Source organism: Camarhynchus parvulus, chromosome 13, assembly GCF_901933205.1.
Source record: "Camarhynchus parvulus chromosome 13, STF_HiC, whole genome shotgun sequence".
In the NCBI taxonomy this organism is placed as follows: Eukaryota; Metazoa; Chordata; class Aves; order Passeriformes; family Thraupidae; genus Camarhynchus; species Camarhynchus parvulus.
The window spans coordinates 297,501-310,900 of record NC_044583.1 but is presented as its reverse complement, the minus strand read 5'-3'; the positions used below and the strand labels follow the sequence as shown (position 1 = coordinate 310,900).

Sequence of the window (13,400 nt, the reverse complement as noted above, 5' to 3'; positions counted from 1 at the left end):
TGGCTAAACCTGTGAGAAATGACGCTCACTTTTAAAATTTCAAAGGTTTATTAAACTTTAACAAAATACAACAAAGGACCAAATAAGGAAAAATTACAGCGCTGGGAGCGTGGAACTAAACCACCATGTGCTCACCCACAAAATGCATGCTCTGCCTTTTATACCTACGGTATTGCGCTAGGTAACCCTAACCCCTCCCAAAGTCTGCCAATTAACTCTTCTCTGCCATCCACTGGTGGAGACTGCTTCCTTGCAACTTCATTGGAGGTCAGGTGTTGCCATGGCTGCCCTCCCCCAAATGCCCCATGCAAGGGGCACAGGTACACACCTGCCCTCCCCCAAATGCCCCATGCAAGGGGCACAGGTACACACCTGCTCTCCCCCAAATGCCCCATGCAAGGGGCACAGGTACACACCTGCTCTCCCCCAAATGCCCCATGCAAGGGGCACAGGTACATGCCCTCCCTCCACATGTCCTGACTACCATGGCCGTCCCTTGGCAACTGTACAGGGGGAAAGGGGACTATGGAGACAACAGAGGACATCCAAACAACGAATCACAATAACGTAACTATCCAGCAATAAAACTTCTTAGCATACACATAATATTCATCCCTTAATTGTAAGAGCCAACCATCATGTTACTCATCTATAACAAACGCCAGTGCTCTCAGGTGCACTCAGCTCCAGCAGCCCCTCGCACCAGGTGCGGTGACAGACCCCACCACTGCCACTGCCACAGCCACCCATGGGTACATGGCTGCAGCAGGGAGCCAGGGACTGCCAGCACTGCTGTCAGGAAGGGTGGTACACATAAAATGGACAAATTAAATGTTTTACTCTTTCAACTGTGTGAAACTTCCTTTTAAGAGAGAAAGAATTAATTTAGGACTTAATTAAGATACATTAAGATTAATTAGGACTTAATTAAGATACATTTGGATATGCATCCTCAATTCAAGCTTCCCATGTGTGGGTTTAAGAATTGCAGAAGAGGGCTTAAAGTAATGTTAATTATATTCCATTTATATCAACTATTTATATAGCTATCCCTTTCCAATTATAAGCACGTCTAACTCAATTCCTTCATGAAAAGCAGCCTTATCCTGAAATTCTTGAGGATCCTCTTCAGTCAAAAGAAATCTCTCCCCCTAGAACCATAAATTTATCAAGCCAAGTGAAATTATTCCAGATTTCAAAACATGACACTTTCAAATAGCTTTATTATCGTTCTTGAATGTTTCTGAAAACACAGAGACAACCATGAAAGCACAGGCAGGTCTGTATCTAGATGAGTGATGCTTCATGTCCGTGAGAATGTGTTCAGCATCAATAGGGGAAGCTGGAGCGCAGCTCTCATTTTAAGACTTACTAGTAACAGTTTGTCCATGATACTTTGGCAAATCAGTGTAAAAGATGAGCAATTTTTAAGATTTCACCAGAGTGAAGCCATCTCAGACACTGCCCTGAGGTTGGTGGAAGGACGTGTCTTCAAAACCCTAATGGGCTTTTCCAGAGTTCACACAGTCAGCTTCAGGTCACACACTTCTCGTTCCTTCCCCTCAGTGCCCCCTTTCCTTCCCTCCCTCCTCCTGCAGGGAGAGGAGAATCTTCTGCCCTTGCTGGCCTTGCTGCTGTGTTCACCTGCTCTCAGGACACTGAGGCTGGCACTGCTCACAGGAGTTCACTGCAGCAATGGGAACAGAAACCATAGCTGACTGCTCCTCACAGGCCAAATGAAAAATTACTAAACACATCTGTCTGCAAGATTTCAAACACCTTTTGTGTAATGATGATCTAAGTTATCTTTAATGGTACAAGCAAAAAAACTATTTTTTAACCTGGCCATATCTCTTTAAAGTGAATGCTGTTTTCACATTATTTAACTTCTATAATTTAAGCATGTATGTCAAGCAGGAAAAAACTCCACACTTATTTTCCTTTCTGCTGCAATAAGAAACCACATCTATTTCATATAAAATTTACCACCATTATTTATTAGCAGGCAGAAAGCTTCTGGGTATAATAAAAATTTGGTACATAAAGCTGCAGCTTGCCTGAGGAGAGGGGGAATTAACTGTAATAAAACTCATTTAAAGAGCCTCATAGTATCACTTCAGAAATAAGAAAAAGAAGGGGGGAGAAGCAAGAAGAAAAAGAAAGATTTTTTTGATAAACCGCAAAATATTTTCTGTTCTTTCTGCTAAATTCTCATATGAAAAGACAAGTTTTCCTCTCATGGCTACATTTAAGAGTATACATGGAAGGAATATTTTCTTTTCCACATTTGCTAACATTTTATCTCTTGACAGACAACAATGATGTCTGATAATTTCTTCCTGAGTATCAGATTATTACATTCCTATTTTAGAGACTTTTGATAGCTGTTGCAGACATTCTCTTTGTGAAAATCCTTTCCTTAGGATTTTTCCTTCTGAGAATCTGTGGCCTCAGAACCAGACATAAACAATAGCTTATCTGCTGCTGTGGAATGCAACAGGTCCGTCTGGATTGGCCCAGCTTGGATGTTTGTGGTTGATGGCCAATCTGGGATGGAACTCTCTCAGACAGAGTCGGAGAGAGCTGCCTTGGTATCATTCTTTACTTTTCTTCTTAGGGTAGCTAGCTTCTGAAGAAACCTGTCCTTCCTTTTCTTTGTAGTATAGTTATAGTATATGTATATATCTTAAAATAATAAATCAAGCCTTCTGATCATGGAGTCAAGGATCTCGTCTCTTCTTTCACCCAAGAATCCTTGTGACCACCGTCACAGATAGCCACCACACACAAGGAAGGGTCAGCTCTTTAAGCACACCCAACCTTGTGGTTACATGTTGAGGCCAGCTTGCACAGCTTCACTCGGGAAAATAACTCCAGAAACACCTAGAAATGTACTTGTAATGCAATGGCAGGACTGAAGAGACAAAAGACAGAACTCAGGGAGATGTTCAGGACTTGTGTACTCCAGACTGCACATGGGGACAGCACATGGGGACATCGCTCTTGCCTGGCTGAGCGAAGCAGGCAGGGATGCCAATTTCTTTAGTAAGGTATTATCCTTACCGAGTGCATTTTCTATTAGATATTGGCTGTATTTCCCACCATTTGAAAGAAAAAGAAATAATCTTCCTGTGAAAATGAAATCCCTTCAGATTATACTTCAGAATTCTCTTTCAGTCTTCAGGAGGTTGGGTTGGCTTTTTATTACCTTGTTTTGGAAACACTCTCTTCTAAACAAAGTAACCTTCATGGAACTGATGTACAATTCTGCCTGAATCCCTCATCATCCAACAGCTCCTCCTTTCCAAAGGAGGAAAGTCTTGTAAGGGAAGAGACAATAAACAGTAAGAGAACAGAAAGGTACTCATCAGGTATAGAGAGTTTGGTCTGTAATAATCGATCACAGACATTCTAACATCTATCAAGCAGCCTGACAGCTGATTCAAGAGCATCGGGGGATCTCTACCCTCCACAGCCAACACTTCCATGGTTATAAATGAAGAATAACTTTGACAGCTACAAGCTCTACAAGGACAAACTCAGCTTCAGTGATGCTGCCATTCAGTTTAGAAAATGTTGAGCATGTATTTTTCTTGAATCATATTAGCTTTTCCTTAAAACCAAGCCCTGCCTTGCAGGTACTAAAGCTTGCACCCTTCTCCCCTCTAGCTGCCTGATGCTTCTACCCCTGCTGCAGCTGGACAGGATGTGGGTCCCCATGGACAAGGGCAGCACCCAGCACCACATCCTGGCTCAGGGAGCTGCACTTCTGACATGCACGGCCACCTGCAGCCCGTGAGTGTGCAAAGTGGATTTTAGGCAGCAGTTACAGTCCACAGTCTCTCCTGCAGCTCTAGAAAATGGGTAAAGCATAAGCTCCTTCTCTTCAGAAATATGTCAGATCAGTTTACCATCAGTGCATTTTATCTTGGAAAAAAACTGAAGCCAAACAAAAATTATTGTAAAAAATAAAACAGAGGATTTCCATCAAGCTTTATGCAGTTCAATTATTTATATAAATAGTCTACAGAATATTAAGTGCTTCTTGTAACCTTCTTCCCAGCAGATAAAGAGATGCATATAGGGAGGAAGTCTGAAGGGATAGAGACAAGATGCAAGGGAAGAAGCATATCCAGGTACAAAACTCACGTACTGTTGCATTTTTATATACATGGAAAATTACCAGAAGCACAACAATCATGGAATATGGTGTGGGATATGTTAGAAATTTTGCTGTGGTATATTGGTATATTCTTTTTGCACATCTACCATGTCATTTTAAGAAAGGCCCATTTTAAATTGTGCTTAATAAAATACCTAATCAAGATAGTTATCTAGTCGTTGCATCACTATTACAAAGTTTTGCACTTTTCAAACCATTAACAAACTTCTAAGTTAACTTAGCACCCAAGTCCTTCAAACACTGATGCATAAAGCACAATAAGCAGATCTACTTTACACACTAGTGCACTTTTTATCTTCCCCTCAGCACTCTGCCCATCCCACAGAAAATACATCCCTTTCTTCTCATGGCCATTTGCTCCAGAATTTCAAGGAGGGCACTTCTATACTTCAAGTCATGATCACTCCCATACCAACAATTAGAGAACATGACCTGGGGAAGTGTGGGGGAGGGCATTGCCAAAGAAGTCAGTCAGATGACACCCCCTACTTTCAAATTCCTTACAGAGCATTAGTATCTCACTGTAATTGACCCAAAGCAAGGGGTCTGAGGTAGCTGTTCCTGCCCTGCCATGTGCTGCCTGTGGGGAGCTGACACTGCAGCAAGAGCAAGAAGGGAACAGTTCCTCAACCAGAACCTCTGTAAGACAATCCTAAATATGAGGCTGTGTGGAATGTGCCCCATGATACTCTCATCCTGTTTTTGTTCCTAGCTTTGCAGGACTGGTGATCACTGTGTTTTCCCTACCTTTAGGGAACTGAGAGACCAAAGACTGGCCCTTCTATTTTATCCTGTAAGAGAGAAACAGCTAAAAGAGAGGGAGGGATACAGGACTATGTAGTTTTTTTCACCTTTAACTTCACTTCTTGGGAAGTACTGAAACAACCAATGATGCATGGTCACTGAATGGCCAGAACTGCTGGAGAAAATTTGTCAGAATGCATCCTTGTGCAGAGGAGAGAAACAGAATGCATTACATCTCCATCCCAGTAATCCTTTTTGGCCCCGTCTCACATGTCATTCACTCCTGGAAGCTGGGGTAAAGAATGGTCTATGAAAGGGCTGTGGGTCAGATGGAAACTGACATGACAGCTGGGAAGAATTGAGAAAAGGCCTGAAGATTCCTACTGATGGATTTCAACAAAGACAGATGCAAAGGGCTACAAGTCTGACAACAGAGCAAAGCACACAGGTATAGCTGGAGATCTGCACATGATCCTGAGTCAGGAGCTGAACAAAAAATGACTAGTCTCAAGAGGCTGCAAAGACAGCAAGGACTTGCCCAAAAGTACTCACAGGAACAGGCTTTTCCAGCCATTTTTTTTTCTCTGTATGGGGGGTTTTTCATTATTAATAATTTTTATTTAAACAGAACAAAGGAACATGGTTTAAGTAAGCCTATTCCATCTTCAGAAGAGAACAGTTTTAAAAGAAATATACATAGCCAATTGCAGTGTCTTATTTTAGTATTATTACGCACAACTATGAGAACACAGCTGGAGTTTCTAGGTGTTTAATAAGGTTTTTATTTTTAATAAGTAAAAGTAGTGATCATTTCTAGTGAGTATCAAGTTCTGATAAATACTTGCATTGCAATGTAATCATCTACTTTGCCTTTTCCATTGCTGCCACCAGCACATCAAAAAACAACTTCATGTCACCTTTAAAGATCTCTGACTTAGTGAAATCTGTATTGCATGATATTAACAATCACCCACATTTATTAATGTTCTAATTTTGTATATAAATAATTCTTAGCACAGGAGCAAAGTCAAAAGGGAAAAACGCAAGCTTATCTAATAAGTACCAAATAAATATATATTGGTTTCCAAGTGAACTCTTTGGCAGCCAGAAACACAGATTTCCAATAAAAACTATCCAAATCTGATCAGGTTTATATACTGTGTTCCTACATGTTGTCAGGCAGCCCATGCAATCAGAGCTCTGTGTATCAGTAACTGTGGTCCCTTATAGACGTAAATGTCACCCTCTCCTGCACCTGCAGGGATGGAGCAGTCACTGACTGCTGACCACCAACAAGCACAGGCAGACCTGTTCCATGAATACAACGTGAGCTATTTGCTCACTTTTTCTCCTCTCACCTTCACACAGACACCTTTCTCACCTGCCATATACTTGACTTTGCTGGGGAAACACTAGGGAGACTCTTCTAGGAAAAAAGTAATTGCTTCAGGAACAGACACTGGAATTATAGTAATTAGGTCTGCAAAGGAGGTATAAAAACATTCTTGCAGTTAATACAAAACAAATGCAATAGCAATGCAAATGCATCAACATTTTACTTGTCACCTATTTTTAAGGTGAGCATTTCTGTTGCCATTATTTGAAATTAGTTGTCATTGTTAAAGATCTTAATTTATTTGTAATTACATAATTGCAATCCAGTGACATTCTAGGAGTAAACTAAAATCTCCCATGATATTAATTTTGAAATAAGGAAATCAATCATGTAATAACAAATACACGCTGATTTACATCTCTTAATATAAATAATTCTTAATGAAGCAATTTTTAGTATTTTTTCCTAATTCTGCAGGAGGATTTCTAGGATTATGTGACAGCATTGATTTTACTGCAGTAGGGTTAAAATTCCATCTGCTTTTCTTGATCCAGTAAAACAGATTCAATATATAAATTTTCTTTACTTTTTTGGAATCTTTTGCCAGCCTGTACTAACCCATATCTTGAAGAAATCTGTATAAAGAAACATAGGTGTTTATGCTAGTATTTTATCCTTACTATTTCCTTTGGTAGATAAACTTGACACAGTTAATGATTGAAGCAAGAATATAGTCAGTGACTTGTGGGTCCTTTGTTTTAAAAAATACCTCACTTGCATAACTAGGAAGTTATTTTCTTTAAAAATTCAGTCATACCTACATCCCTTTATAAAAAGATGAACTCTAAAGCACACTTAGTTGTTAAAACCTGTATGCTTTACATCTGGGAAAACCTTTAATACAAAAAAAGTCCACTACATTCATTTGAGTTCATTACATTGATTCACTACAAGTCGAAGAGAGACCAAATCTTCCAGCTGGTGAAAACAGAAATATTTATTCTTAGGTTATGCATCTGGAACGGCAATTACAGAGAAGTTTTGTTTTGTTCACATTCAATCCATCATGTCTTTAATCTGCAAATTACAGTCACAACAAAACTCTTGTAAGCCCTGTGAAATCATACACCTAATTATCAGTTCTGGTTCCATTATCCCAAGAGGCCCTTTCCTTTTTCAAGTTTGGTACTAATTCATTTTCAATAAAGAGCAAGAATTACCAGTAAGAAAAAATAATTAGGAAAACTTAAATAATACACAAGGCAAAAACCATCACAGCTTCAGATTCTCTCTGGCTAAGGTAATATATCAAAAGCAAACAAAAGTCCTCAATAAAGCATAAATCAGAATTGCCTCTTTGCAGCCCGTATGATTCTTAATAAAGACGAAGCCCACACTGAGAATCCGTGCACTGACAGACACCACTTTCCTCCCACAGCCATCTGCTGCCTACACTGGCTACACTCACATGCATTTAAACACAAGCAAATAGGAGCTGCAAAACTGGGGTTCTCTTACCATCTGACAAGTCAATTAGCCCGAGGTAGTGCAAAAGTTTCAGAGAGGAGCACACCACCACCACAATCCCTAAAGTCTGGAGTCCCTCTGACTCGCCTTTAGTCCACATCCTGCAAGGCACCACACGGACACCACTGGTGTGCCTGCAAACAACTGCCAGGCATCAGAAGCTGAGAAATCCTGTTTCAAGCTTTCCTTCCTGCTGCTCAGCCAAGTGTACAGCACATTCCCCTCTCCCCCTCTCTCACTCCCTCTCTTTCCCAACCTCTCCCCCTCCCCTCTCGCTTGCTTTTTTTTTTGTTGGTTTTTTTGTTTGTTTGTTTTGAACATGCAAGCAACTTCTGCATTAAACCATAATCTAAGGTTTTGTTTTCTTTCACCTCAGGGTAATTCTCTCAGGAGTTTGCTCTGCTCCAGAACCATTGAGCACCACGCTGCAAACCTCAGCGACATCTAACAGCTTTTTCTTTTTTTCAATACCTGTGATACCAGTTGCATTCGAGATTTTTCTCAGTAATTCTGCCAATGCAGATGCTTTTTGTCAATGCCTCTTCTTGTACTGCATAAGAGAATAAGGGAAACTGTAGGAGAGGAAAGGACATTCCTTTGCTGAATGCCTCCCCTCATCCACAACATGCTGGGATAAAAAAAATCACACTTCTGACATCCACATGTGCACCCACACCCAGCCCAGGAGCTGCAGAGTAATTCTGTCTGTTAACAGCTCCCCTGGGGTACACAGCTGGACAGCCAGAAGTGCATTCCACCATCTCCAATGCAGCCACACTGGGGTGGGCCAGGCTGGCTGAACAAGCTCCCCTTGCAGGCAGCTAAGGCAGAAGAGCAATTCCCACCACTTCATCTCAGGGTTTCACCAGGCTGCTGGCACTGCGCAGCACTGTGGGCTGCTCTCAAGCTGATTATGTATTTCCCCATTATCACCAGAGATGAGAAAACACTTGGTTTTGATGCAATATTGCTACACCAGTAAAAGCTGGGATTTTCAAGCATGCTATTAGATGCTGGTAGTCCCATGCTGGATGTTCAGGAGAGCTGAGCTCACTGATGCCTTTTATTTTACTGGACTCAGAGGCTGCTGCATCCCCACAGTCCAGCCCAGTCCAGGCAATCAGTGGCTCCCCTTTCCTGCAGTTCCCAGTGAGCAGGGCAGGTTGCCTTTCACCCACAGCACTGGGCCACAGCCTCTCCTGGTGCTGACTCTGCCTTAAACTGCTGGTAAATATGAACATCAGGTGCAGAATCTCAACAGGATTTTGTGTATCATAGTAACTAAATAGTGCACTTGGGTTGCTAAGAGATGCTCATAGTGAGGCCAGGTTGGAGGTGCAGACTACTCACACACACTTGAGTGATCATGTCAGCAAGCAATGAGCAGTTTAATTGACTGTGAGCTTTATTTCTCTATGTTGGTGGCCAAGGAGGAGAACACACTAGCAAATGTGTTATGAGCGCTCTCTGCCATGGGCGTCCGCCTTCCCAGAGCTCAGTGGCATTGTATCAAAGCCAGTTTTCCTGATGAACACTTTAGACCAAAGGAATTTTTAGTGCTCTGTAGCATCTGCCGTATTAGGTTTTCATTCCCTAGGCTGTATGACTGGCTATAATGCCACATCATGTTTCATATCTCCCAGATTAACACATCCAGCTTTAAAACTATCAAGGATCTGAAATCACTGTACTATCAAATCTCTCCCAGATAGAGAGGATAATTTGAAAGAGTAGCATGAGAAGTAGACCTCAAAACATTTAGATAATTCCTTGGTGTACCATGTCCTGTTCCAATTAAAAAACCAAACTACTACTACACAAAACCCCCAAATAAACAAGAAATCATGCCCCCCGTAGTTTTGCACTAAATAGTTCCCTCATCACATGAGGTTTGGACAGGAATAATGACCACAAAAATAGCCAGATTCTTTCCTGTCTATGGAAGGGATGCTTGTCAGATTTACTAGCTGTCTGGCGGGCTTTGCACTGTTTTCTTAGACTCCTTAAGTTTACAGATCCTAAAGAGCACATAGACTCACAGTCCACTTCACACACTTGTTCCCAGGCACTTTGTTTACTTACAGATGCATTTAGTCACAAAGTTTCTTCCCAGCTGCATTCGATTGCCACTAATTAAAAATAAAAGGAAAACTCAAAAAAATTATGCTATAATGAGAAATGAAACTCAAAGCACCCGGCTCCCCAAGGGTGTGTCTTGTAATTCTCTGGTTCTCTCACCCTAGTATCTTAACTCCACAGCTGCTAAGCCCTGCAGCAGCACCTCAGCAAGAGAAGGGGGAAAAGACACAGCAAAGTGTGAGTTCCATTGTTTGTGTTACTGCAATTTATACCAAGTCCAAAGTGTTTTATGCTTTAGGCATTCCTGATACAAGCAGCTACGAAAGAACATGCAGTTTTGTTCCCTCGAGTACTCACTGCTTGAAGTGAGCCAGCATTCATGCCTGCCAGAAGTTCAGAATTCATTTAACAATATATCCAATGCTGTCAAGGCCAAATCATGATTTTTCTGAGGTTGAATCAGTTTTCAAACAAGCCTGGAGGGAATGTTGAATGAGAGTTTTCCCATCCAGGACCTTCAGGCTGCTTTAGGATTACCCTGATGCTGGCAGTTCCTCCTGGATGCTGCTTTTTCTCTCCCACTTCCCAAAACTACACAAAATTGTCACTTGGTTCGTTGTTCAGGTGCTTGTTTGTGCCCCAATGTGGAGACCCTGGGGGGGCATTCCCTGCTTTAGGGAGACACAAGAAGCTTCCCTCAGAAAGCTGTTAGACCCCATTGGCTCCTTCCCCTGTTCCCACGTCCCTGAGCCACGCCTCCCTATTCCCTGACTGGCCCTCGTCTTTGTACTGCCCAGAGACCAAGTTCACCCCCAGGCCCCTTGGCCGACTGAAACTCAGACCCTCTGTGTGTGGGCGCTGGGACCTGAACATCTCACTGTGTGGCTGAATAAAACATCTGGGGGTATTATGCAAAGGCCCTTTTTGCTTCCTTACCTTGGACTAGACTAGCAGCAATTCAGACTGCTACACCCCAAGAACAGGGATTCCTCATGTTGGGCATATATCAGGGTCATAATGTGTTAACTTTTAATGGAAAATGCTGTTAAGTTTCCTGACAGGCAGAGCACCAAGTCCCCCCATACATACAACCATCCAGCTTGGAAGCCACATACTGACCTACTGTTATGATTTATGATTAACCCAAGTCAGCTTTCTGGTGTTCCTTAAGAATTCAAATAATCACAAGTGATTGATTGAAGAGCTGGCTACAGATGAGTCATGGGAGGCAAATCCTATGGACCCAAATACTCATGTGTTTTCCCCATAACAAGAGCTAATTTCAGTAAGGGGTAGAGCTTTCCTCAACAGCTGGGCCCATTCCCTACAGTCACACTCATTCTTTACTGTAGTGTTGAGCTAATGAGTGAGATTGGTTCCGTGATTTAAACCAAAGGAAGGCTATCCAGCTTAGTTTTCCAGTAGAAATCTGCAGAGAAATAGAGGATCATCAACTCTTAAAAAGAGGCAGAAATATTAATCAAGACATTATTAGATATTTTATTTGTGTTGCTTCTGAAGCAATGAGGATATGAGGAAAAACCCAAACCAATGCCAAATAAATATTGCGTGTGACTTTTTTTTTTCTTTTTTTCTTTTTCTTTAAATTTCTACAGAACTCCGCTCTGCAATCTATAAACTATGCTGCAGATTCAGGTTTTGGATTGATGCTTCCCAAAGATTTCTAATATTCTGCAAAATACATGCTGTCATCCTTAGGGTAGGCAGCTCAAGGGACTATGATTTTACCTAGAATCACATGGAATAAACTGCACAAATTAAACTGCCTGGTTTTCTACTGTAGACACTGATCAACAGATTTTGCAGAAGAGCAGCTGGAAGGACATTTTTCTAGTTATATACAGACAAGGTGAAGCTCACCAATGAAGCAGTAAGCTTTGTTTTCACCAAACTTTAAATAATGAGGACATAATGTTAAAACACCAGACATTCTGATAACAGAGATAGATGTTCCTGCTAGTGCTTACTGTACACATCCCTCACATGCAGCAAAATGAGTTGAACGCCTCAATTAGCTGCAGAAAAGGTATGCACAGCATGTGCACTGAGAATGTAAGTGGGAACTTCATAAAGATCAGTCAAAATAACATGCAATGAAAAGTCTTTTCTGGTAATAAAAGAATTGCTATGATGAGTCATATAAACTACTTGTGTAATCTATAATCAGCTCTTAAAAGTGGCTGGGGGGAAATAATGCATCAAACAGGTGAAAAATTCACAGCAAAATGGAGAATAATATTCCTCTCAGCAGAAACTTCTTCAATGACCAAGCTATTTGGAACATATTTACACTTTTGAAGAGGAGGATTTGTCTCCTCATTTTGCATAATATAAATGCAGCATGACATGTTCTCAATACTCATACCTTTAAGAAAACTTGGTGGTATTCTATGATTTGCCTGGTTTAAAACTCTAAATATTAGATTTTTGTCATTTTGATGAACTACTCATTTGCTGTTGTGTTATGATAAAGAATAAATAGGAACATCTGAATTATTCTTCTGGTAGAGTACATTATTCCATACACCCCCAGAACAGCTCTGTGTACCTATCTTCTGACACTCAGCAGTCCTGAATGGTCTTCTCATATGGCTGCTTTCCATAAATCTATTTCCACTGTAGATTTCTGAAGCCCATCCACTTGTGGCTTGTTTTAGATGTGGCATAATGATTCACAGCACGGCAGCATCAAGAGTATGAATTTACTATTCCCACATATTTATCCAATGAGTTCTTTTGTGTGTACATAAAGTTAGCTGGTTTTGTTGCTGTTTTGATTTAATTATTCAAACCAAAAAGAAAACTAGGCCTTTCTCGTGACTGACTTTAACTTACCTATTCCCAAGCAGTGATATTTACTGCTTAAATTGAAGGATTTTTATCAGGTTGCCTTGGTCACCAGTCATTTCTCTGTCCTGTTCACGCCCATCCATATTTCTCAGATTTGTCTGGATCTCACTAGCCCCAAAGAATTTGTGTCATCTTCAAATTGTGTGACGAGAAAGCCACTTATTGATAACTACTGACTACAATTAAAAAAAAAGCTGTGAGTAAATTTACAAGTTTGGTGTTTAAGTAACTAATTATTTAGAGCAAGTCCAAAAAAAATCTCCACAGCCACACAGCCATTTGGTGCCAATGAGCTCAGATCCCTGCCCATTTGCACCACTACAATTCCAGCCTGACCCTTCTGCCTGCAAATTAATTGGATTTCATATCACACCTGTATTTCCCAGCAGTCATCCACCAGCTGGAATAGTTTTTTTAAAGTCCTGGCTAATTGCTATTTATTATTTTTGTCAGTAGAGGTACATTCAGTATAAGGACAGATGAAACACAAATCTCCTTAGTTAGTTTGGATAACACAGAAATTGGGATGTTTTTCTATTAGTGCTACCCAGGGAACTGGGAATAAAGAACTCAGTTCTTCAGCTGCCATTTCCTTGCTGTGTGAGCAAAGGGAAATAACTTGCACATGAACACTTGTCCTGACATAGTATCAATTTTTCT

At 41.0% G+C, this 13,400-nt stretch overlaps 1 protein-coding gene across 1 annotated transcript in view; it reads right to left on the bottom strand.

The window, feature by feature from the left end:
- Positions 1 to 7,891, bottom strand: part of LOC115908724 (Kv channel-interacting protein 1-like) — a 34,524-nt gene extending 26,633 nt beyond the window's left edge. Inside the window, exon 1 of the mRNA XM_030957529.1 lies at positions 7,782 to 7,891. Within this exon, the coding sequence (XP_030813389.1) occupies positions 7,782 to 7,890 (109 nt within the window). The 5' untranslated portion in view covers position 7,891. The remainder of the gene's footprint in view (positions 1 to 7,781) is intronic.
- Between the last annotated feature and the right edge of the window lie 5,509 nt (positions 7,892 to 13,400).